Source organism: Orbicella franksi, chromosome 6, assembly GCF_964199315.1.
Source record: "Orbicella franksi chromosome 6, jaOrbFran1.1, whole genome shotgun sequence".
In the NCBI taxonomy this organism is placed as follows: Eukaryota; Metazoa; Cnidaria; class Anthozoa; order Scleractinia; family Merulinidae; genus Orbicella; species Orbicella franksi.
In genome coordinates this window covers 8,676,681-8,701,655 of record NC_138150.1, presented here as the reverse complement: position 1 = coordinate 8,701,655, position 24,975 = coordinate 8,676,681, and the positions used below count along the sequence as shown (strand labels likewise).

The 24,975-nt window shown below is 39.0% G+C and overlaps 4 protein-coding genes across 13 annotated transcripts in view; 2 read left to right on the top strand and 2 right to left on the bottom strand.

Moving 5' to 3' along the window:
- Nucleotides 1-754, bottom strand: part of LOC145491129 (uncharacterized) — a 2,343-nt gene extending 1,589 nt beyond the window's left edge. The window contains exon 1 of the mRNA XM_081470279.1: nucleotides 1-754. This exon is cut by the window's left edge and continues 1,589 nt beyond it. Coding sequence (XP_081326405.1) covers nucleotides 1-287 — 287 coding nt within the window. The 5' untranslated portion in view covers nucleotides 288-754.
- The window catches only part of LOC145491121 (protein amalgam-like), a 16,483-nt gene extending 11,245 nt beyond the window's left edge, over nucleotides 1-5,238 (bottom strand). For 5 of the 8 annotated variants that reach the window (XM_081470267.1, XM_081470274.1, XM_081470271.1 and 2 more), the window contains exons 1-4: nucleotides 5,151-5,238; nucleotides 2,395-2,503; nucleotides 2,200-2,282; nucleotides 1,004-1,118 (exon numbers count right to left, since the gene is read on the bottom strand). In XM_081470267.1, the coding sequence (XP_081326393.1) occupies nucleotides 1,004-1,109 (106 nt within the window). In that variant the 5' untranslated portion in view covers nucleotides 1,110-1,118; nucleotides 2,200-2,282; nucleotides 2,395-2,503; nucleotides 5,151-5,238. Of the gene's footprint in view, nucleotides 1-1,003; nucleotides 2,283-2,394; nucleotides 2,879-5,150 lie in introns of those variants that run through there. The other 3 variants (XM_081470270.1, XM_081470268.1, XM_081470269.1) reach the window with 3 other exon arrangements.
- Nucleotides 3,333-14,900, top strand: LOC145491136 (uncharacterized). 2 transcript variants are annotated; one of them, XM_081470288.1, is made up of 5 exons: nucleotides 3,333-4,363; nucleotides 8,507-8,790; nucleotides 11,755-11,983; nucleotides 13,920-14,041; nucleotides 14,526-14,900. In XM_081470288.1, the coding sequence occupies exons 1-5, from the start codon at nucleotides 4,291-4,293 to the stop codon at nucleotides 14,721-14,723; spliced, it is 906 nt and encodes a 301-aa protein (XP_081326414.1). In that variant the 5' UTR covers nucleotides 3,333-4,290; the 3' UTR covers nucleotides 14,724-14,900. The 2 variants fall into 2 exon arrangements, with proteins under 2 accessions (XP_081326414.1, XP_081326415.1); XM_081470289.1 differs by lacking the exon at nucleotides 3,333-4,363 and adding an exon at nucleotides 5,477-6,063.
- A 58-nt stretch (nucleotides 14,901-14,958) lies between these two features.
- LOC145491140 (uncharacterized) lies at nucleotides 14,959-22,223 on the top strand. 2 transcript variants are annotated; one of them, XM_081470296.1, is made up of 5 exons: nucleotides 14,959-16,135; nucleotides 18,511-18,797; nucleotides 20,254-20,482; nucleotides 21,190-21,311; nucleotides 21,757-22,223. In XM_081470296.1, the coding sequence occupies exons 2-5, from the start codon at nucleotides 18,525-18,527 to the stop codon at nucleotides 21,967-21,969; spliced, it is 837 nt and encodes a 278-aa protein (XP_081326422.1). In that variant the 5' UTR covers nucleotides 14,959-16,135; nucleotides 18,511-18,524; the 3' UTR covers nucleotides 21,970-22,223. The 2 variants fall into 2 exon arrangements, with proteins under 2 accessions (XP_081326422.1, XP_081326423.1); XM_081470297.1 differs by lacking the exon at nucleotides 14,959-16,135 and adding an exon at nucleotides 17,242-18,395.
- Nucleotides 22,224-24,975: the final 2,752 nt, after the last annotated feature.

The window sequence follows — 24,975 nt, the reverse complement described above, 5'->3', positions numbered from 1 at the left end:
AATAGTTTCTTCACCTGCTCTTTCGAGATTGCTTTTTTGTGAACGACGCCAGCTATTTTACCCGTTTTCCTTAGGTCTTTCACGAAAGCGTCCAAAACTTTATTTGCCTCAGTGAAAGCGGGGTCAGAGATTACGGAAAACGGTTTGTTATGTGGCGGCGAGCGAAGAAAACGATCAATGGCGGCTCTTATGGATTTCGTGGATGAACTCTTATAATATGTGCCATCTTTCTTCCTCGCTGACGTGTAAAAGCACTTCAAACAAACGTTCAGCTCTTCTTTTGACATTTCTTGTATTGGTTTTGAAAATGTCGTGCCACCAGGACTAGCAAGCCATTCTGTAACATTAAGTTAAATATTGTTGTTGTTGTTACGTAACCTTCATGAATGCGTAAAATCTCGACGGTCGTATTTGAAATTTTGCAACTTTTAATTGAAAATTAACGGGTACGTACCGTTAAATAATCTCATCCCGAACTTTGTGGCTTTTTTTGTTGTTTCTGGGACAGCCTTGTCCATGATTTCTTGTACTTCTTCCGTGGATAGCTCACCAAATCTGCTTTTTTCATCATTTTTTTTTTCTGTCGACGAAACTTGGCTTCCCGGGAAAAAATTTATGCTGCACGACATTTGCCGCATTCATTTCCATATAAGGTCAAACGCAGGTATAATGGCTGGTAACCGAGATCTAGTGAACCAATCAGAAAGCTATAATTGCATTATCCGAGGTTGAGAATTTAATAATTATAGTTATTTTCCTCTTGTCTTAAATATTAGCTTTATCCGTTTTTCCTTTGGAGCTGAACTATTTACCGGACAATGTTTAAAATAGGTTTTTACTACTCTCATTTCATTTAAATGATTTTATTTTTTCACCCAATAAATTTTACAGTCTTGTCGTCGGTCTTTCTACTACGAGCCGAATATGTCTAGAATTATGCATTTCAAACTACAGAATGGCGCTGTTTGAGTGGTTCAACGGAAACGTGATTATCTCTACTTACTTAAATGCTGGTTTTCCATTGCAGTGCAGCTGCTGGTGACAGGAATTCCATAAAGAACTACCAAGGAGCAACTCAGTAACAACAGACGAGCTGTTTCTTGCATCATTTGCCTGGCCTACCATGAAACACGCATCAGTGTGAAAAGCGTAGTTTAATATGAGAAATCTAGAGAAGGCGCACAATTAACATCAAGGTCAATAAGCCTTGTTTCCGAATCTTGGGTTTGCTGAAGTACCTTTTTGACTTCCACGGTCCGCTCAATCACTGATCTACGAACCATGTCTTGTCTGGTAGAAAGTAAAGGCTGCTTCTAACGTGCAACCTAAGCAACCTAGGAGGCCCCTGGCCTCCCAGGGGTTTTGGGAAACAAAGTAACATGATATTCTTTATTTCCAAGGGAACAATTAACTTGAAAGAACAAGGGATATCTCTACTATTAAAGGGAACTTCATCAGGAAACAATTGAATTTATTAATAGAAACAAGGGAGAAAGATCAGAATTTTCAAGGGATCTGAAGCCAACCTACGTGCAGCATTTTGTCTATGATAGAATTGATGTCGGTTTTTCTTACTGCGGCAAGTTTGTTTATGTCGTCAAATATATTATCCCTATATCGGCGACACTTCCCTTTTTTCGTTTCAGGGCCACTTTTTAATTATTCAAAGTGGCAAGCTACAATCATAACCAAACGTGTCTAAATGTGTCGTTTGCGCCATTAAGGCTATAAACGGTGAGCCGGCCCACCAGATAATAAACCCAATTGGAAGCAAAATTCTCTTTGAGTGGATAAGCGCCCTTCCACCTTGGGTCCAAAAAGAAAAAAGAAAAAAATTCAATTATGTAACTTGAATTATTGCCATATCTCAAGTACTTCGTATCAAAAGCCTTCGACTTTGACATTTTGTTGATTTGTTCGACAAATAAATGTTTTTTGTTGCGGTAAGAACAGGTTGACGTCCGTATACTGAGCTTATTTTGAGATTTGCATCCCGTGTTGACCTCATCAAAGCTTTGACAAAGTTGAAAATATTTTTATCTGTGGTTAGCAGATATGGCAAAAATATATTGAGCAGATATTATGTAACAAACGTGGCGCTTTTCTAAGCCGGATTTATTTTCATTTTCCAATAAAAAAAGCATTTATTTAAAATCAAATCAAGCCGAAACTTAACCCTAACCCTAAACCCAAGCTTACCTTGCTGTCCTTGTAAGCTGATGTTTTTCTGTCCTTTCTTCGTGTCGATCGTGTCCAGAACTATATTCTCTCCCGCAAAGCAACTGTTTATAAACAGAATGACACTCATTAAGTAATTGAGATTATTATGAATAATTAATTCGAGCGTTAAATGCACATTATTCTACAAGTAGGAAGATAAATACATAAAATCACCTTTGAAAACACAGCTGCAATGAAAGTTTTTATGGAGCTTTTCGGAGATGTCTCTATCGTCTCTGGCCTGTGGAATGGGATGAAATACTCTATCACTCCCGCAATACCTCTGTAGAATAAACCGGATCAATGTTTTGTCAGGAGATGGGAAATTCGTAACTTGACCTGTCGTCATGTTTAAAGATTATTCGGTAACAAACTTCTAATATTAGAGCAGCTTCACGTCAATGTTTGTTTTCCTCGGACATTTTTAATTTTCATCGACTTTAAACCTTTGTTAGAAATTCAGGCGCCCACGACAGCTAATCTTAATGTCGCAAAGGGTATTCTTGTATCTTCCGCTGACCTGTTTTTTTTCCTGTTTGTGACGTCAAATGCATAAACAGGAAGACGAACTAAAACTTTCGATACCATTTTGAAAGATAACCTTCGCAATTGCTAGGATAAACATAATCCAATATATAGGTTGCAATAATGTTAATTTTATATTTTCCTGTCAAACATCTCTAAGTTATTCAGTTACACTTTTGCTTTCAGTACTTTAACACGCAACTGGCTCTGAATTTTTTGTAATTTTGGTTTCTATTTTTCTGCCACTAGGTCCAAGTAATATTACTCTGTTAAACAAGTTCATTAGCTGAGCGAATTAGCATTGAATTCCGTCTGTTTGCCGAATGTTTTCCACCTGCACAGTTAATGACAATTATTTATTCAGCTGCAAATGTTACGTCTATTGAATTTTGTTGAGTCATACATTATTTTGAACGATGCCGTTATTTGTGTCCTTAATTAAAGGAGTAAAAAGCTACATTAAGTCGTCTATTTTGCCACTGGAAACGAAGTATGTGTTTTTGTTATTGAACTCATCAATGATGTTACTTCAATGCTGCTGTCTTACGGGCCGGGTTGGGGGGAAGGCGGGGATGGGGGGGGGGGGAGGGGGTTTACTCCCCTGTGTGTGTCCTGCTTCCCAAAACCCTTACAGTATTTTTGAGCAAAATCTGACATTTTCGTTACCCTATTTATGACCAGGCCAAAAATTGGATACCTTATTTATGACCCTTGCGGTTGGCACAGTTGCCCTAAACCAGTAATTGTCTACTGTCATCCTGAGAGTGAGAGACTGTCAAGTGAAAGGGGCGAGAATGATTGTGATCTCGCTTTAGTAGTGGTGTGAATTTAATGTTTTGATATCTCTCAGAGCATTCACAACTGAAACCAAAACAAACAAACAAAACGAAAAACAAGCAGAACATCGTCTTGTCTTGTCTTGCACCTTGTAGCCGGGGACAGATCAAACTTCACATGCCCAAATTTTCCGAAAAGCATCTAAAATCCAACCTTCTTCCCGTCCCCCCCCCCCACCCCCCTATCCTCCCCCGTCTCTGTACCGCCACACCGGAGACCGCTCGCTGAATGAACTTTAGAATGTATTAATATTGAGCAAAGAATTAAGATGGTGATTAAACGGTTGCTGTGCAGGAAAAAGCCCCTTAATTTGTGACTTTTACTTATAAGTGGGAATAAATAACGCGACTGACATTTCAAGCAGGAAACCACGATTTGTTTTTCAATGTGACAACAAAACTAGATTAATTGTTTTAAGCCATATTGGCATGATTGAACTATTTATCGTTGGCAGCGTACATATGACAAACTTGAAAACATTAATCAAAGCTTAAAACAAGGAAAAAAGAAATTCCATCTGGAAAAACAAAAGACTTAAAAAGACACTTTGAGGGAGGGACCTAATTGTTTGGATTGCTTGGGTGCCAATGCATATTGATCGGGGGCATTTTAATCCTGCATCTATAATTTACATCACCGATTTCATCGTATACTGTATAGCACTTGGAACAGTATATTTGATGATCATCGCGAATATAACAACGAAAAATGACCAGTTTCAGTGTTGCTAAGAGAGCTAGCATATCGTTTACCCGTACTTTGATTCGTCAAATCGTTCCAGGTGAGTCATAAGGGAGTTTTAGCAATGTCGACGGCGGCGCCAAGGACGACGCCTTGTAAAAAAAGAACAGTATTTATATTTTACCCTCGAATGCCCCAACTGTGTACTAGATCTGTTCAGTACGCATATTGGTCTAAAACCCTGCTCAGGCTAAATATGTAATGACAGCGTTCAAATCAAAAGGAAGACACGAAAAATCAGCCATTGCGGTTCACGTTCTCCAAAATACGTTCACGTTGTTGCTTTGCAGAGGACGGCAAACACACGTGCAGAACAATGGTTCTGCTCATTAAACCTTTTGTTTGGTGACGTTCTCGTTGCCGTCGCCGTCGTGGTTTGCTAAAACTCCAGATATCTACTGCAGTCAGTTAATGGGATAGTGTGGATTATAGGGGCAATGATTTGGTTCAGTTGTTTCAAGTATTTCGCGAGCAAGTTTATTTAAACAAAACACAACAGTAGCAACGGTGACCAATATAACTTATCATGACTGCGGCCTCCCTTTTGAAAGCAGAACGCCGCGACAAAAGAGCAAAAAATTCACACAATCTTTCTGATTCTGTATCATTAAGATACTTGGCAAAGAATTTTACTGATTGGGAGGTGAATGAGGTATACAAATATACGCTCCGATCATGAAGTTGTTAAGAGTGACAATAAATTATGCGGCTAAGCAGTTGGATTCGTCGCCCACCCGGGAAGGCAACTGTACTCACGTAAAGAGCAAACTAGGCTTAATCGACAAAATATATGGCGGTTAACATAAATACTTTTGAATTTAGCTTACCTGTATGATCCGACACCGGATCCAAGACGAAGACAAATAAAATTTCGCTGCATTTGTCATACATCTGCGACCACATCACGAAATCAATAGACCATTTTACAGTTGTCTGCTCAGTGAGCTGGCCTTTGTATGACAGCGAGGCTAGAGTTGACCTTGTTTTGATACAGACCTCACTGCTTTTGTCATGTAAATGCACCTAGTTAGCATCAGAACAACTTGTTTTACACAACAAAAGCAGTGAGGTCTGTATCAAAACAAGGTCAACTCTAGCCTCGCTGCCATACAAAGGCCAGGTCACTGAGCAGACAACTGTAAAATGGTCTATTCTCAGCTTTGCCTGTATACACTAATTAATGCTTTCTCGCCGAAAACAACTTTAAAGCATGCCAGAATGGCGACATGACGACATGGCACTGCGAGAGAAAGTCAATGTGGGCTACGGGTGTTTGTAAGGCAACCCTACTAGCATTGAGAGCTAACCACTGTCGATTCAGTGATATTTAGGCTTTAACCTGCAAGCTATTTAGGCTAACCGGAGCGCTATTTGTGCTAATCGAGGTGCCATTTCAACACTTCGCCATTTCGTGTTTTAAGCGCGCCTAAGCAATATAGGTAAGCGGAAGTTTCTAAGCTTCTTGGAAAGATAGGAAATACGAAAGGAAACGAACGATGGAATAATTATCTCCAGTACTTCTAGTTCCCCAGCTGTGTGTCAGTCAATTCAGCTATGACAATTACCATTCTGCCGGCCCTTCCAGTGAAGCTCGCTGGAAGTTAAGATGGCCAAAAATGCTGACAGCTATACAGTTTATTTTCAGAATTATCTAGACATTGCAGTATTGATCGCCGATATGTGATGTTGGATCAAGGCTTTGCTGATATATACAGCACATAGGAACAGCTACCTATATAAGTACAGTATGCATGTCTGTCATAACACAATGAATAGATCAATAGGGGCGTGTTTAAAACATAAAATGGCGACATGACGATTTGGCACTGCGAGTGAGAGTCAATGTGGGCTACGGGTGTCTTTAAGGGCAACCTTACTATTATTGAGAGTTAACCACTGTCGAGTCGGTGATATCTAGGCTAACCTACGCTCTATTTAGGCTAATCGAAGTGCCACCTCGCCATTTAGTATTTTAAACACGCCCGAGGAATAGCATGTTAACGGTTGGCAGTGTCATCGATGACCAGCAACTTGAGTTCGCACAGCAATTTTGTTTCCGTAGTGTGACAATGGGAAAAATTTGACCCTTAGTTGCCGACCTTTATTTATATAGCAAAGAATAATGTTAAGGAATGGTTATCGAACTTGTATCGATGTACAATCTGGGGTAGTGGAAGTTCTTAGCTTCTTGGAAAGACAGGAAATACGGAAGGAAACAGACGATGGAATATAAATTATATCTCCAGCTGTCTGTCAATCAGTTGAGTTATAGAAACGTTAGTGGGCAAGGGAAATTGTTCGATATATCATGAATGGGGGAGTGATGTAATTAGGCTGATGTAGATATGGCTGGCGTCTTTCCCGAGAAAATGGAATTCAGTAAGAATGATATTAAAAATAGTTTAATGGGATAACAGAATGAATAATATTTTTGAGACCTTAATCTGCGTTCGTCTGGTGTAAAATGCGTCTCCTCTGGCGAGGGTAATCTTTAGCCAGCCAGATCACAGAAACAGTAACTGAGACCGTTTTAAGTTTTACTACATGTAAACGCTGAATTGGTTATAGCGCGCTTCTATCAACTTCCTGCCATATTGGCTTTTGTGAACCATTTCCTGTTTCAAACTCTGGGAGGTCTGTGAAATATATACCAGTAATACCACCAAGTTCCTAATGAGCAAAAATACAAAAACAAAAACAAACAAACAAACAAACAAAAACAAAAAGAAAAAAACAAAACAAAACAAGAAAGAGAGAGAGACAGAGAGACAGAGTGAGAGTGAGAGAGAGAGAGAGAGAGAGAGAGAGAGAAACAAAAATAGCAAAAAAGAAAAAAACAAAACAAAACAAAGCAAAACAAAACAAAAGATAGAAAGAAACAAACAAACAAACAAACAAACAAACAAGCAAGCGCGTTTTAAAGATATTTTAACTGTGGTAAAAGTAATGTGTTCATGGTAATAGATGTTCAACAGTTCCTACTCCAATTTTAAACATTAGAGCGCCTATTTTGTTTGTAATTATACCTGATAAATCTGTCAACAAGTAACGTAAAATAAGTGCAACCCCCAGTTTCGAAAAATTGCCAAATTTTTGCGGATTGCCAAAATTCCGCCAATGTTAAAAAAAGCCTAAGTGCTGTCTCTGAGGCTTCCAAATTTTGGCAAAGCAAGCAACTTTGTTTTTTAATCATTGAACTGTCATATTCTTAAAACATGTCTGGATAAAATTACGGCGGGAAAATAACTTAATTTACAAGTGAATAGATGAAATATTATATAATTGAAATGCGGAGAAAGATACTAAGCCTGAAAACAATTCAGATTTTAACAGGATTCAAACCAATGCCCTGCTTAAGTTGTGTATAACTGCCGTGCTCAATCATGTTTTATGCTTGACGTTTTGATCGGCTAGTCCAGTTTGGCGCGGCGATATCGATAGCGGGCCAATTTTTTTTCAACTTGGTCCATCTGACTCCTTTTTGCAGATATTCATGAATGGATGAGAGCCGCTATTATTTACCCTTCTAGTCTTCAATTGCCGTGGCAAATTTAATTAATACAGCCTATACCCAAGTATGATGTGTCATTTGAAAGCTATTGATCTGTTTCAGGTTGCAAAAATCGCATACAGTTTTATGCTTTCTCAGAATAAATAAATCTTTACAAGATCATTTTGCTGCGAACATTGCATCAAAATCGGCCAGATTTAAGCCAGACACTGACGTCACAAGCACATAAGTGCTCTACTGTGGCGTTTAATTTTGTAATTTTGTCTCGTACCCTCGGTGTGGTTACTGGCGGTAATATCGCGAACAAATGACCTCAGAGAGACAACTCTCCTTCGATCGCAAATATGAAAGCCAGCGCAAATAATGTAAGCGGCAGCCACTCAAACGAAAAAAGTTAGACAGTTTGTGACCAACGATTATGTCCATCAAAAAAATGTGTTGGTATTTCGATGCAACCACTGCCAAAATTTGAAATTGGCCAAAAATTTGAAAACATTTGAGATCGCTTAAGTGAGACCCGGTCCTTGCCTCTAGAATATGTCAACAGGAACATTAAATGACAATGAGAAAGGTGACATCGTGGGTATCTCTGAGCTGCTGGATGTGTCAAATGAATATCAGCAAGTTTCCAGTACTTGATCGAAATTCTAAAATAAGTTATTTATTTCACAGTGCGACATTTGACGATTGCGTCCAAGGAATCAAAGAAGGTGCATGTGACCTTCGGTGACTCCAAGCGCATCATGAGCTACGAGAAAGGCGTGGAAGTCAAGGAATTGCGTTCACTTTTCCTCTCGGAGTTCTCTGATGTGTTGGCAGATGATATCTCACCTGCGAATGTCAAATTCCAAGTACTTGATGAAACCTTTAAAGATTACGTAGACCTTGGAAACAACCAACAACTAGAGGAAAATGCCCAAATAAAGGCGATAACTTTTGCAACAAAAGAAAAACAGGTGAGTTATTTGGCGATAAATAGCGCTTAGTAACTTGATGTCTTAGGGCCCCTCATGTAAGGCCTCAATCAAGAGCAGTCTCATGCATTTAGGATACGGCTGATAATCCATGCATGTCGACATTTTAACTGGCTCGGGTGTACGGTGTCTGAAACCCTTCCCAAAGAGTTTTCCTCAGGATTTTGAAATAGGAGATTTATTCTGTGTATGCTGAAACAAAGATTTTGATGTGTCAGCTGTTTATCTGTCATTTGACATTAAGATGCCAGCCAATTTTTGGCTTTTTTGACTAAATTCTTATTTTTCTTAAGTTTTCTCTTGCTTCAATGCGGGGATGGGTTAATCATCCGTCAGTTTGCGCTATTTTCTAATGAAGGCCAAGATCCATAGTGGCTAATTTAATGACGTCACATGACGTCATGGCCAACACAAAATAGGCCTTTTTAGAGCAAACCGAGGGCCATCTATTAAAAGCAAAATTATTTTGATATACCTCCCTCTTCCGGCAAACAGTCCCTCCCCTCTCTCTTAGATATGCCACGTTAGGAAGAATTGGTTGCCGTGTATATCTGTCAGATTAGTCTCTATCAGGCATTCGATTAGTTTGAGAATACATAAATACATACATACATACATACATACACACACACACACACACATACATACATACATACATACATACATACTTTATTGGCTCGTCCCCACGGGGCTTTTCAGAGTCAATGTTACATTACAAAATTTAAAAACACAGAAAGCCAAACACATAACAATGATAACTTAAAAAGAAGACAAATGTTGAATAAAAATTAAATAAAACCATCATCAAGAAGCTTACGCCTGAGCAGGCGCTTGAAATCCGTCACGGATGGACAAAGTTTAAGTTCAGGCTGCAACTCATTCCACAGAGAGGTCGCTCTATATTGAAAAGTCCTTTGACCGCTAGCAGTGCGGAAGAATGGTATGTTCAAAAGTTGAGAGTTCCTGGTAGTCCTTGTCGAGACGGCGGATCTTCTGACGAGCTTAGATGTCAAATAATCTGGTGCACATCCCGTCACGCACTTGAAAACCAGAACAGCAAAACGGAAATAAAGTTGTTGCCTGACTGGTAGCCAGCGCAAGTCTTTTAGCAAAGAAGTTATGTGATCGAATTTTTTTAGCGACGCACAAAATGCGACAAGCGAAATTCTGAACTGCTTGGAGCTTGTCCAAATTAGCTTGAGTAGTATTGCTCCAAACAGAAGAGCAATAGAATAATTTACTAAAAACTAGGGCATTTAAAATAATAATCAAGGCGTGTTTATCAAAAATATGCTTAACGTGATTAATTTGGCCTAATCGTGACATACATGAGGATACAATGGAAACAATATGCTCATTAAAGGTTAAATTAGAGTCCAGTGTGACTCCAAGGTCTCTTGCAGCCTTGACGGCTCGAGCTCCTTCCCCAATAGAAATAGCCTTAAGTCAATAACCTTAGCAGTCAATTGCCAGCTGCCGAATATGACTAGTTTCGTTTTATCTGGGTTAAGTAAAAGCTGATTATTAAAGCACCAATTCCGAATACTTAGCAAGTCCTTATTCATCTTTGCTATCGCTTCGTTCTGATCGTGGAGTTGAAATGACACGAGCAGTTTGGTATCGTCAACGTAACACTGCGACGAACAATTTTCTCAAACAGAAGGGAGGTCATTAACACAGATGTTAAAGGGTAATGGACCAAGGATGCTCCCTTGTGGAACGCCAGAGCTAACAGGTAGTTTGGTTGACAAAGTTGCATTTATTCGCACAGCTTGACTAGCTTGGTATCGCGAGGTTAAGTAACTGCCGAACCATTCTGTCGCAGATCTGGACTCACCAATGTCCTGTAACTTAGCGAGATGTATTCGATGATCAATACTGTCGAAAGCTTTAGTTAAATCAAGAAGGACAACTGCAGTTAGTTTCTTTTTGTCAGTGGCATTTAGGATTCGTCGGTTGTTTGAATGACAGACGTTTCCGTTGAATGCCACTGTTTATTTCCGCTTTGTTTGGATGATAAACGGCATCTCGAGAGCAGATAGGACGTAAACTGATCGTGAGCGACGCGCTCACAGACTTTAGAAAGGACAGGGAGTAGTGAAATCGGTCTGTTATTGTTCGGAATGTCGTGATCTCCAACCTTGGGTATCGGGGTCACTTCAGCTGTTTTCCAGGCCAAAGGGAACGAGTCAAACTCAAAGGTAGCGTTAATAATAGACGTTAACGATGGCAAAATAGCAGGTAAACAATCTTTAATGACACGGATTGGAATTTTATCGATCCCAGGGGCTTTACTACTCGCCATGGAAGTGATTACTTTTTGTATTTGTTCGCACTTCAACGCATTGAAGGTGAACTGCTCTGGCAATGGATAGATTCTCGGAATAAATGAACATTGATTAAGAGTGTAATTCGAGTCCTCTGCCAATTTAGCAATTCTATTGATGGTACTCTTTCGCACACAGGAAAAGAAATTATCGAACTCATATCAGAATAACAACAACAAAGAGAGAACAACAACAACAACAACAAAGTGAGAGCTATCCACGAAAAAAAAAACAAAAAACAAAAAAAACTAGAAGCTGGCTACAGGCAAGTGTCAGATCAGATGTGGGGTAAACTCTCGGAACACAATTTACAATGGATTTAAGGACAACACGTTACAGTTTAAAGAACTATTACCGTAAAAGATCTTAGAAAATCCCTCTAAGTGTTTTGAAGAAACGTTGCAATGCAATACTTTGTGCCTTACTTGTAAATTTGCAGGAACACAGGTATAGGTCTGAAGAGGCTGGCTGGTGGTGGCACAATGTGATTTTCTGGACCCAGCTAACGAATGCACGTCCTTTGGATTTTATCGTAAAAAATCTTAGAAAATCCCTCTAGGTAGTTCGAAGAGGCGTTGAAATACGTTGCTTTGTGTCTTATGTACTTGTGAAATTGCAGGTACACAGCAATTGCCATGCAGAGGATGGCTCTTCTCATTTCCATCCATGTCACGTTGTGATTCCTTGGTGTCTGGTAACGGAATCACAGGGACCAACCCCTCCTGATTTGAAACCTCACACCATCAAGAAAGATGTCCCTTATCGCTTCTGGAACCCTGTCAGTAACGGCTTGATGCAGAAAGTTGGCCAGAAAGTAACTTGCAGTGGTGGCTTTCCTAGCAGCGATAGTGAGTAAATTTTTTGGAACACTCAGTTTTGCGCTGAGAAGCTGCGAGAACGGAGCTGAGACCAGGTAGCATTAACAAAACCCGATCTGGCCTACTGAGCAAATAAATTCATCCTGCATAACATTGATAGTATTGCTCCCGGGGATCAGTGCTCGGGTATCTTTAGAAGTTTAAAGAAAATTCAGTCTTTCTTTCACTTTCTTTCACTCTTCAGTTAGTCCAACACCTTTTCTTTTCGCCTTTTATACTCGGCTTGTACCCCTACAAGTAAGTTCTCTATCTCTGGGCCGGGTTGCTCGAAGGCGGGTTAACGCAAACCCGAGATTAAAAGTTAACCGAACAGTTGATTTATCTTGTATATATGTTTATGACTGCTTAGCCTTTGTATAGATTGAGATTACTCAAACTCAGAACTGAAGGAAAAACAATAGAAACAGAAAACCTTACCGAAAAGTTACAAAGCTCAAATCAAAACTCTCGCTAATCCTGGGTGAGCTTAAGGCGGAATTACAGTGATATGTTTGTCAATTTTGGTTAAATTCGTAGGAATTTTAATTTTAAACTCAAAGCACTCTTAAAACCCCAGTAGTTATTTCCCTGGTGTTTTTTCTCTCTTCTTTACTTTTTCTGGTGAAGATTAAAGCTGGCTTATACCATAGCTGTAAGTTGCCATCAAACTCTTGGTGCTCTTGCAAGAGAACTAGGAAACCAGAGCCACCATCTTGATCCTGTCTTTGTAGAACACTTGGAACATGTGTACGTCCGCTTTTGAAAAGTTGTCTGGCAGGACACACTCAAAACCCAAATAAATCTGTCAATTCCTCGGTTTGATACGATGCCCTAAGCATAGGTGGCTCGGATGAAAGCATGTAGAAATGACAGCGATCTTTGCAACATTGCATTTCTGCTCTGGTGCAAAAGCCAAGCACAGGGTCATGGAACTCTCTGGAATAAAAAAAAAGAGAGGGGGTGGGGGGGGGGGGGAGTGCAAACTATGTAAGCCAGTCAGAAAAGAGACATTCAACAAGTAAAGAAAGCTGAAAAAAGATCATCGGAACTATTCAAAAGGAAAACGCGAGCTACAAAGAGGGTTGCTGTGACGATTCAGGAAACTTGTATTCAGGGAGAAGGGATCGCATATGAGGCTGGGGCCTTCTAATGCAACAAATGGACATGTTAATGACTCACATATCACAGTTTTGTTTTTATTTATTTCTTAAGACAGCATCTTATCAGAAACTTCAGTGTTTTTAATGATGTTGACGAAAACACTTCGTGCTTTAACTTTTGAAACTTTTAACTTGAATTCCTCATGATGTCTTTCATGACAAGGGAACTACCCTTGTTAATATTTGCAAGAGGTTTTGAGCTACTTACCTAATTTTTTCACCTGATGTTTCTTGTATTTATGTCTGCGCGATAAAAGATTTACTTTTTGGCCAACCTAAACTAATTATGAATTGTAAAAAATACACCTGAACTTCAAGTTTTTGTGTTACCATTGCAACATGATTGACAGTGTTTGAATTCTAAGTCACTCATCCTACATTTTTGCCATATATAAACATACTGGAAGTGATTGTTTTTCAGTTAGTCTTAATGCATTCTCCTATGAAATTGGGGCAGCAGAGTACTGTGATGTGTAGTACTATAAGTATTCTGTCAATTATTACTAGGAGAATGATTGACAGGTGAGCAACTGATGCATTCTCAGAGACCTTAAGCTGTCATTGTTCTGGGCCAGTGTTCTTTATTTTGTTTTAGTGAATTATATTTGGTTGATCTGACATCGTTCATTTAGCTCAAATTGTAAGAAAATCTGATTGTTTGACATTGAACAGCCCGGCCTGATTTACATCCAACAACACCTAAGTTATGTCTATAACTTGAAACACTAAAAAATTAAATATGGAAAATATCATGTATTTTCTTTCAGCGATGATACAAGCAAAATCGGTAGGGGATAATGAGTTTCATTTAGTGTACAATGGCGACGGACCAGAAGACGGTTATCTCTACATAACTTCAAAGGGGGAAGGTCAAGAAGTCATTGTCAGCGTAAGTAATTATAATTTAAAAAAAGTCGTTTCACTTGAGGCGACGACGATTAGGAAAAGTCTTGTTGTTCTACTATTGAACCAGGGTACTGTAATCTGGCTTGCTCCGTGCATCTCTTCCCCCAGTGAGATAAAGTTTGAGACGTCACAACTCCCAAGATTTTTTTAGTGGAGTTAGAACCGATAACGTTGCTTCTGCGCACCTTAACCGAACTTGAAAACGTTTATAGGAATTTACTTTAAGGCCTTAATTTTAAGAAAGACCAAAAGACCAAATTTGTTCTGACAATTCATCCGTTTTGCAATAAAGATGCGTATGACATGCAGGACATGGATAGTACATGATTTTGACATGTCTGGGGTTAGAACTTTTATTTCGTTTTTTGTCCTTGCTCAGTATTTTGCTCTTTTCATGTTTCATGGGTGATGACCTCTTACTCATTAAGCTTGTAATATTTTTGTTACTGTTTTTTCTTTCATTTTAGTCGACCCCAGCAAGCGGTTCCATTTTTGTACCCGACTATTACTGGGGCCAGACAATGTTCAGAAGCAAACCCTATTCCACGCTGTATCTGGGAAGTGACGGCAATAGGAATGCAACGCTAGTAACAATGGACGATTCTCATTATCCAAATCCACAGGCTTTGTTCATTGTCAATAAGTATAAGCTCACTACACCATGACCAATCCATATGGAAAAGTAATGGATGAAGTAAGGTTGAGGGCTTTCCGGTGATCATGCATGGCATGTTAAGTTTTAAAAAAATCGCAAAGCGAGGTTAATAGATGTAGTTGTCTGAGTTGATTACCTGTACATGTTCTAGCTTTTGATGCAAATTAAATGCCTTTGAAAAATGTAATAGCGTATAAGTTGACTTTGAACTCTGAGCACCTCTGGTGACTCACCCAAGTACTAGAGAAAAATAGTGCAAGAAGTAGAAGAATCTTTGAGAGTAAAATGACTATTATTCAAGACAAGTAAAACGACTTGTCATATTTGAGAGTGCAATGACTCTTTCAGTTTGATTTTTTTTGTTTGTTTGTTTGTCTTATACCATGTTCACACTACCTAAACTAGTTTCAGGAACTAAATCCAGCTTAGGTTTTTTAAATTTGTCAATTATGCTTTGCAGTCATTTTAAGAAGACAAATTTCAAACCACCTTTCTATCATATTTTACTCAAACACGTTATCGCCTTGTTAAGTTGTGGGGTGGTAGTGTGAATATAATGTTTTGATATCCCTTAGAGCATTCAGAACTGAACTCAAATATTTCTAGCCAATAACAAAAAAAAAAAAAAAAAAAAAAAAAAAAAATCAACAAACAAACAAGACAAGAAGCAGAAAACACCGTGGTGCTTTGGTAGCTGGGTAGATGAAAGAGTTTGATGACTAGGTCTCTTAACTTGTAAGGGCAAATAAAACTGCGGTAAGCCCAAATTTTCCGCAAAGGATCTAAAATCCAACCAATATTTCGGTCTCCAACCCCTCCACCCCCTCTTCCACCACACTCCTCCGTCCCTGTGCCGCCACGCTATGCCGGAGAGAGAGAATGTATGGATATTGAATTAATATGGTGATTAATATTTGTTGTGCAGGAAAAAGCCCCCCAAAGTGGGACTTCTACTTATAATTTGACAGAAATAACGCAAGCATGAGGATGGCTCTTTAAATTTTTAGTTCAGAAGAAGGAAATTATGATGTTTTCAATGTGACAACAAAACTAGAATGTTAAGGCCCTATTGGCCTGCTGCATTAATTGAGCTATTTATCATTGCTTTTACATGACGAAAAGATTAAATTTAAGCTCAAAACAAGGAAAAAAGAAGTTACATCTGAAAAACAAATCTTATTAAGAAAAATGCAACCACTTTTTGAGGGACAGGTCGTTGAATTGTTTGGATGCCAGTGCGCATTTGGGTCGGCGGAGAATGCAGCATTGATTATTCACTTTACTGATTTCATCGCATAAAGCATTAAGCTAAAGTTATATTTAATGGCGTAGCGAATATAACTACATAAAGATGACCACTTTTGTTGTTAAGAGTGCTAGTATATCGTTGACCCGTTACTTTGGTCCCTCAAATCGTTCCAGGTGAGTCATAGATATTTACTGCAGTCAGCTAATAGGATATAGTGTGGCTTATAGAGACAATGAATACGGCTCTTCAGGTGTTTCAAGTATTTCGCTAGCAAGTTATTTTAAACAAAACACAACAGTAGCCAACAGTGACCAATATAACTTATCATGACTGCGGCCTCCCTTTTGAAAGCAGAACGCCCCAACAAGAGACAAAAATTCACACAATCATAGATTCTGTATCGTTAAGATACTCGGCAAACAATTTTACTGATTGGGGGACGAATCAAGTATACATATATTAGCTCCGATCATGAAGTTATTAAGAGTGACAATAAATTATGCTGCTAAGTAGTTGGATTCGTCGCCCATCCGGGAGGGCAACTATACTCACATAAAGAACAAACTAGGCTTGATCGACAAAATCTATGGCGGTTACCATAAAGACTTTAGAATGTAGTTTACCTCTACATTTGGAAAATTATCCGACTCAGGATCCCAGATGCAGCCAAGTAAAATTTCGCTGCATTTGTCATACATCTGCGACCACGTCACGAAACCTCAGTTTTGTCTGTATACACTAATTAACGCTTTCTCGCCGAAAACAATTTTAAAGCATGCCAGAATGGCGACATGACGACATGGCACTACGAGAGAGAATCAATGTGGGCTACGGGTGTTTGTAGGGGCAACCCTACTAGCATTGAGAGCTAGCCACTGTCGATTCAGTGATATTTAGGCTTTAACCTGCAAGTGGTGTATTTAGTCTGATGTAATTATGGCTGGCGTCTTTCCCCAGAAAATGGAATTCAGTAAAAAAAAAAAAGAAAAAAAGGAAAGAGAGATTATAAACCGCTAATGGGATAACAGAACAAATAGTATTTTTGTGACCTTATCTTCGTTCGTCTGGCGTGAAATGTGTTTGTCCTGGTAGGGGTAATCTTTAACTACCCAGATCACAAAGTTTGGTGCGTTTTTACTAACTTCCGGTAATATTGGCTTTGGTGAACTTTCCTGTTTTAAAATTTGGAAGGTCAGTGAAATACATTCCTTCAAAGTGCCAAGGTAACAAAAAAAAAAAAAGAGAGAGACGGGTGGGGGGGGGGGGGGGGGGAGGGAGGTAGAGAGAGAGCGAGAAAAGAAAAACAAAACCTAAAAGAAACAAGAAAAGAGGCAAACAAACGTGTCTCAAATATATCTAAACTGTAGTAAAAGTAATGTTTATCTACTGGATTTTCATGTACATTTCAGACTTTATTAAGTGATATACCTGATTTCATGTGCTAGCCACTGCTAATCTTAAGCTGTTCTGCTTCAGTAGCCATGACCTTAAAACTTCCTGTGCTACGCCTAGTCAAACTAAAAATAGAACAGATGAACTTCACCCGAAAATATGTAATCAAAGTGCCATTTTACCATTTTGCCATTTCGTGTTTTAAACACGCCTAAGCAATAGCATGTTACTTACTGTTGGTAGAGTTGTCGATTAATAGTAACTTATAGGTAAGCGGAAGTTTCTAAGCTTCTTGGAAAGATAGGAAATACGAAAGGAAACGAACGATCGAATAATTATCTCCAGTACTTCTAATTCCCCAGCTGTCTGTCAGTCAATTCAGCTATGACGTTTGAGGAAAGGGAAGAGATTGCTGGATAGACGATGAAGGGGGGAGTGGTGTATTTAGGCTGATGTAATTATGGCTGGCGTCTTTCCCCAGAAAATGGAATTCAGTAAAAGAAAAAAAAATTGAGATTATAAACCGTTAATGGGATAGCAGAATAAATAATATTTTTGTGACCTTATCGTCGTTCGTCTGGCGTAAAATTTGTCTGGTGAGAGTAATCTTTAATCAGTCAGATCACAGAGTTTTGTGCGTTTTAATTAACTTAGTAATATTGGCTTTTGTGAAATTTCCTGTTTTAAACCTAGGAATGTCAGTGAAATACATTCCACCAAAGTGCCTAGGGAACAAAAAAAGAGAGAGAAGAAAAACAAAACCTAAAAGAAACAAGCAAAGAAACAAACAAACGTGTCTTAAATATATTTAAACTGTAGTAAAAGTAATGTTAATCTACTACATTTTCATGCACATTTCAGACTTTGGCAAGTGATATACCTGAACTCATATCGTGTTATCCATTACTAATCTTAAGCTGTTCTGCTTCAGTAGCCATGGGCTTAAAACTTCCTGTGCTGCGCCTAATCAAAATTAAAAGTAGAACAGATGAGCTTTACGCTAAAGTATGTAAACAGGAACATTAACTGAAATTATAAAAGGTGACCCCATGAGAAAAGTATGTAAACAGGAACATTAACTGAAATTATAAAAGGTGACCCCATGAGGTTTCAGTTCTCAGGATCCAGATTCTGAAATAACGTACTTATTTTACAGAGTAACGGCATTTGATGATGGCGTCCAAGAAATCAAGGAAGGTGCATGTGACTTTCAGTGACTACAAGCGCATCATGAGCTACGAGAAAGGCGTGGAAGTCAAGGAATTGCGTTCACTTTTCCTCTCGGAGTTCTCTGATGTGTTGGCAGATGATATCTCACCTGCGAATGTCAAATTCCAAGTACTTGATAAAACCTTTAAAGATTACGTAGACCTTGGAAACAACCAACAACTAGAGGAAAATGCCCAAATAAAGGCGATAACTGTTGCTACAAAAGAAAAACAGGTGAGTTATTTGACGACACTGTCGGGACTCAGCTGAGAGCAGACTCATTTACGATACACCTGATAATGCATGAGGACGTTTTAACCATCAGACGTACAAAGAGGGTGGGCGAGGGAGGGGGGGGGGTGGAAGTGGATGCCAGCCCACCCCCAGAAGGTTTCCTCAAAGCTCTGACAAGAAGGTTTACTCTGAGAGGCTGAAACTTCCAATATCTGTTCATTTGCTCTCCCCAAATATTTTGATATGTCAATTGTGTCCATGATTTTTTGGTGTTGCCTTGGCAACCGCAAATTTCATGTAGGTCTTACTAAGAATCAACTTTTTTTGTCATAATTCTCTATTTTTCGCAGTTTTTTTCATCAAATTGCAGAAATTCATGAATTTTTTTAATTCCATTTGCAACTAGGTTCGATTTTGTTTATTCTCCCCCCCCCCCACCCCGTTATTTCTTGAATGTTCTAAGAAAATAGTGAAATGCAAGATGGCGGGTCAAATGCTGTCATTTCACGTCATATGACGTCAAATCAACCAAATGTTGTCATCCTGTAGAACATGCACAGGGCTATCTACTCAATGTATATTTATTCCGCTGTGCCTTAATCAGAGAACGAAATCCCAGGGGAAGAGTTCCATCCCCCTTTGTATTACGGTGGGTATGAGTTTGCCTGTACGTCTGAGGGTTAGCCAGTTCGATTGTATGATGCCAGCCCCTCGTCTTGAAGAGTTTTCTTCAGAAATTTAAAAAAGACGATTTACGCTCTGAAGCTGAAACAGAGAGTGAAACTGAAAATTTGTCATTTGACATTGAGATAGCAGCCAAATTTAGGCTTTTTTGACTGAATTCTTATTTTGCTCGAGTCTTCGCGTGCAAGTTAGTGCCGTTTGAAGATTCGTTCATCGCCGTGTGCTAAATCTTCATCAGTTTGCACTATTTGCTGAGTTAATGAAGGCGAAGATCCAAAGTAGCTAATATGATAATAAAATAATAATAATAATATAACGTTTGATGATGTCAAGACCTTTACAAAATGTGCCTTTTTGTTGAGAGCAAACCGAGGGCTATCTATTAAAAGCAAAGCTATTTTGATATACGTTCTTCCAAACAACACCTACATGTTACCACCCTCTCTTAGATATGCCACGCTAGGAAAAATTGTCTGGCTTGTACTTCCATCAGATTAGCCTGTTTCAGGCAATCGATTATTTGAAGAATATTGCAACAACAAAACCAATAACAACAACAACAACAGAGAGAGAGAGCTATCTACAGCAAACTAAAATCTGGCCTTAGGCTACTGTCAGATCAGATGTGGGGTTAATCTACAATGGATTTAAGGAAAACACGTTACAGCTTTAAAAAACTTTTATCGTAAAAAATCTTAGAAAATCCCTCTAGGTAGTTTGAAGGGGCGTTCAAATACGTTGCTTTGTGTCTTATATACTTGTGAAATTGCAGGTACACAGCAATTGCCATGGACAGGCTGGCTCTTCTCATTTCTATCCATCTCACGTTGTGATTCCTTGGTATCCAGTAACGGAATCACAGGGACCAACTCCTCCTGATTTGAAACCTCACACCATCAAGAAAGATGTCCCTTATCGCTTCTGGAACCCTGTCAGCAACGGCTTGATGCAGAAAGTTGGCCAGAAAGTAACTTGCAGTGGTGACTTTCCTAGCAGCGATAGTGAGTAAATTTTTTGAAACATTCAATTTCGCTGTGAGAAGGTGCGAGAAAGGAGCTGAGACCAGGTAGCATTAACAAAAACCGATCTGACCTACTGACTAGAAAGTAACTTGCAATGGTAGCATTAATAGCCACGATAGTGAGTAATAGTTCGATTATTATTATTATTTATTATTATTATTATTTATTTTATTTTATTTTATTTTTCTTTAATGAGAAGCGGAGACAAGGGAGCCTGGGTCCTGGTGGCATCAACAACCACTCTGGGTACTTACTCTGTGTGACACTGCTGGAATAGCTCACGGGGATTCCACGCAGTATCTTTAGAAGTTTTAAAAAAGGACACCTTCTTTCTTTCGCATTCTTTCACTCAATTAGTCTAACATTAGTTGCCGCTTCTACACCAGTACTCTTACGTAATTCTAATCTTTCTGGGCCGCGTTGTTCGAAGGCCGGTGAACGCTACCTGGATGGCTAGCGCTTGTTATAATGTTTTGTGTTTTGTGAGATTACTCAAGCTCTAAACTGAAGGACAAACAGTACAATCAGAAAACCTCACCGAAAAGTGACAAACGCTAAAAATTAACACTCTCGCTAATCCGCAACCCGGCCCGTAATTTACTTCCAGCAACAGCTAAATTATGTCCTAAACTTGGAACACTAAAAAATAAATAAATATGGTACGCAATAAATGTGTTTTCTTTCAGCGATGATACAAGCAAAATCGGTAGGGGATAATGAGTTTCATTTAGTGTACAATGGTGACGGGCCAACAAACGGTTACCTGTACATAACTTCAAATGGGGAAGGTCAAGAAGTCACTGTTAGCGTAAGTAATTATGATTTAAAAAAAGTCGTTTCACTTGAGGCGACGACGATTAGGAAAAGTCTTGTTGTCCTACTATTGAACCAGGGTACTGTAATCTGGCTTGCTCCATGCATCTCTTCCCCCAGTGTGATAAAGTTTGAGGCGTCAGAACTCCCAAGAATTTTTTTAGTGAAGTTAGAACCGATAACGTTGCTTCTGTGCACCTTAACCGAACTTGAAAACGTTTATAAGAATTTACTTTAAGGCCTTAATTTTAAGAAAGACCAAAAGACCAAATTTGTTCTGACAATTCATCCGTTTTGCAATAAAGATGCATATGGGGTTAGAACTTTTATTTCGTTTTTTATCCTTAGTCTGTATTTTTCTCTTTTCATGTTTCATGGGTGCTGACCTCTAACTAATTAAGCTTGTAATATTTTTGTTATTGTTTTTTCTATCATTTTAGTCGACTCCAACAAGCGGTTCCATTTTTGTACCCAACTATTACTGGGGCCAGACAATGTTCAGAAGCAAGCCCTATTCCACGCTGTATTTGGGAAGTGACGGCAATAGGAATGCAACGCTAGTAACAATGGACGATCCTTTTTATCCAAATCCACAGGCTTTGTTCATTGTCAATAAGTATAACCCCACTACACCAATCAGTACGGAAAAGTAATGGATGGACTAAGGCTGAGGGATTTCCGGTGATCATGCATGGCATCTTAAGTTTAAAAAAAATCGCGGCAAAGCGAGATCAATAGATGTAGTTTTCTGAGTTGATTACCTGTACACGTTCTAACTTTTGATGTAAATTAAATGCCTTTTAACCAAAGCTGCAGGCTATTCGGTTTTGGTACAAGTACTTGTAACTGTAAGTTTTAGCAACATTGCAAAGCGAGGTCAATATATGTAGTTGTCTCAGTTGTTTACTTGTACATATATACATGTTCTTTCTTTTAAATATGTAATTAAGTAGTTTATACGTTGGGTTTAAACTCTGAGCACCTTTAGCGACTTTCTCAATGCAATACGAAACGCTGTGTTAGTCAAGTACTGGGCAAAAGGCAAGAGATTATGATCAGGTAAAATGGGTGTTATCAGGTATAAGAATTAGATAATTAATTTAATTAAACAAATTGAGCTGTTAAGTTTAAATCAAGTGCAAGAGATTGTGGTTTTTCTCATGATCCATGAGTGGAAGGAAAACTAAACAAATAGAACTCACGGACGGTCAAGTAATTTGACTCGTGGAGGGCGCGCAATATGGTTACTTTGTGGTGTAGCATGTTTAACTTCGAATAGGGCGGTTCCGACAGGGCAGACTGGCCTTTTTCTTATGAAGCCCGCGTTTGATACATCACAATTCTAACATGGCACCGAGGCTTTCTACTTAATGTAAACTGCGAAGAGGAAAGGGCCTTGGTCAGCCCCACCTTCGTTTTCGTTTACATGCAAGAGTTTGACTGTTATATATTTTATGCTCTCTCCGCCTAAGACTATAATGGACCCTTTGGGCTATACGGCGGCCATTTTGAATTGTGTTGTTTCAAATAGCTATTGTGCGGTGCTCAGAGGGGTAAATTAGCATGTATTTGCCCCCTAAGCATCCCATAATGGCTATTTCAAACAATAGAATTCAAAATGTTCGCCGTATCGCTGGAAAAGTCCATAAGGTACCATCAAGTGTATGTTGACGAAAGCTCTGATCTAAGTACGATAACTTAGCACTTCAATCATGAGGGAACAAAGGAATACTCATACATGTTCTTCTAGTCGTTTGATGATCCCGAAAAACTGATGTAGACTTCGGTGGTGGGCTGGAAATTAGCCAACCTGCGGGCAACGTTAATTTGCAGTAATAAAGAAGCTACAGGATGGACGCATATTGAAAACGTTTCGCTCTTAGTTTAAACTAGTTGTTCTTAATCCATTTCAGTAATCCCATGGTAACTGACCGAATTGTTATCTTGTTGGTTTATTCTTGCATCATTTATTCCACCCCATTCCCCTATCGGCCACTTCACTCTCACCCAGTTTCTTCTCAACCTTTGCAGCCGCGGTCAGACCCTTCCAGCTCCTTCCAGCCGGAGCCTGTTCACAGGGTCATTTATTTTGTTTTTCCTTCCTCTTTACGAAAGGAAAGGATTTCGCAATCTTTTCAGTGTATACTGCTTAGGTCTTGTTCAGGGTTGGTGATTTATCTGTGTCATTGTTTACCTTAAGACCTCTGTCACGTCACTTTAGTTGTATTGAATGCAAATGGTATAGACAATGTATCAATATTGTAATGCACTTATGTATGTTGTCGTTGAATTAAAGAATAAAATGCGCTCTACGATATACTGTGTAAACTATTTTACAGACACGTTTATCTTTTCGTTGACGCTGTGGCTTAGAAGAATATATAAAAAAGGCCACGAAATATGGAACTGCTGTATTCATCTTATTAACCAAACTTCTAAAGCAAACAAATGGTAGTTAAAGAAATTAAACCACGGTGACCGTTTGTTAATGAATATTTACTAAAAGAAAACTGTGTTCACCATATTTGTTCAGGCATTGTCAAGAAATATTTTTAAACGAAGGAAAGAGGGAAAGTCCTTTTGCCCTCACGTGACACAGACCAGTTCAACCCTGCATTCAAGTAGCTTGGCAGATTGCTAAAGCATGTTTTGTCCAACTAACAATAGTTAAGCCGAAAACGTTGGACGTCAACCAAGTAACTGATACTAAAAGCTAATGCGATTACAGGAATCAAAGCCAAAAAATCAACAAATAATGAAACTATAATAAGCAAGTCAAATTTCTCGCTGCATGTGAACCTTGAAACTACTGAATACCAGGTATTTCCCCAAATGAACAATTTTTACAATCGAGGTACCCGTATAACCATGGGGAGCGTTGCCGGGCGGGCCATATTTTCCATATTTTTCTTGTTTCTGAATTTATTACTTTCGTAACGATTATTAAAGGGGAACCCAAGGCTAATTTTAACTATTTTTTGTATTGATGTTAACATAGGATTGATCAATTTGACAGCGATAATTTATATCGACGATGAATGATTTTATGAAAAAATCGATCCAAAGCTTCGGATTGCACGCGCCATGTTTCCTTTTTATCGCGGGAGTTTAAACGGCCAGCGGATTAAGATGTGACGTCAGATCGTGATGCCGCATCGCTTCGCTTTTGTTTTGCTTGAGGCGTTTAGCGAGCCGAATTGAGTATATTGAGCCAGTTTAGTTTCAGCCGCTTCGAAATGTCTGACGACGAAACCTCTTTGTATTCATCTCAATCAAGTCTTTCTATAGACGATGAAAATATGCCTCAAGATGTGATTCGAACCAGAGTTGTCTTCCAGCGAAGAAGGTGTGGAAGAAGGTTGAGAATTAGAAGAGGAGCATCAACGCGACGACGAAAATGCTCGTACCAGAAATTCAGACTTGTAAGAGTTTCTAGATATATTTTTTAACTTAAACAATGCAATTTAACCGATCCGTCGTGGCACAGCATGAATTAAACGGCGTTTGATGTTTTGGAGATGCTGTGAAGATCAAAGGGTGGAGGGCATGCGTGGACGTAGCGCGAGGCACGCGTTTTAATGCAGCAGTCTACGTCCCCAATATTTTTCCCTTCAATGTGAAAGTAATCAATCTTTTTAGTATTAACGCGCAGGGAATGA

What these genes read in the sequence shown, in the direction of transcription:
- LOC145491136 (XM_081470288.1), top strand. Translation starts at nt 4,291, where the DNA reads ATGACCAGTTTCAGTGTTGCTAAGAGAGCTAGCATATCGTTTACCCGT. An exon ending in TTGCAACAAAAGAAAAACAG is followed by an intron (nt 8,791 to 11,754) that starts GTGAGTTATTTG and finishes GTGAAATTGCAG; the next exon opens with GTACACAGCAATTGCCATGC. An exon ending in TGGCTTTCCTAGCAGCGATA is followed by an intron (nt 11,984 to 13,919) that starts GTGAGTAAATTT and finishes ATTTTCTTTCAG; the next exon opens with CGATGATACAAGCAAAATCG.
- LOC145491140 (XM_081470296.1), top strand. Translation starts at nt 18,525, where the DNA reads ATGATGGCGTCCAAGAAATCAAGGAAGGTGCATGTGACTTTCAGTGAC. An exon ending in TTGCTACAAAAGAAAAACAG is followed by an intron (nt 18,798 to 20,253) that starts GTGAGTTATTTG and finishes GTGAAATTGCAG; the next exon opens with GTACACAGCAATTGCCATGG. An exon ending in TGACTTTCCTAGCAGCGATA is followed by an intron (nt 20,483 to 21,189) that starts GTGAGTAAATTT and finishes GTTTTCTTTCAG; the next exon opens with CGATGATACAAGCAAAATCG.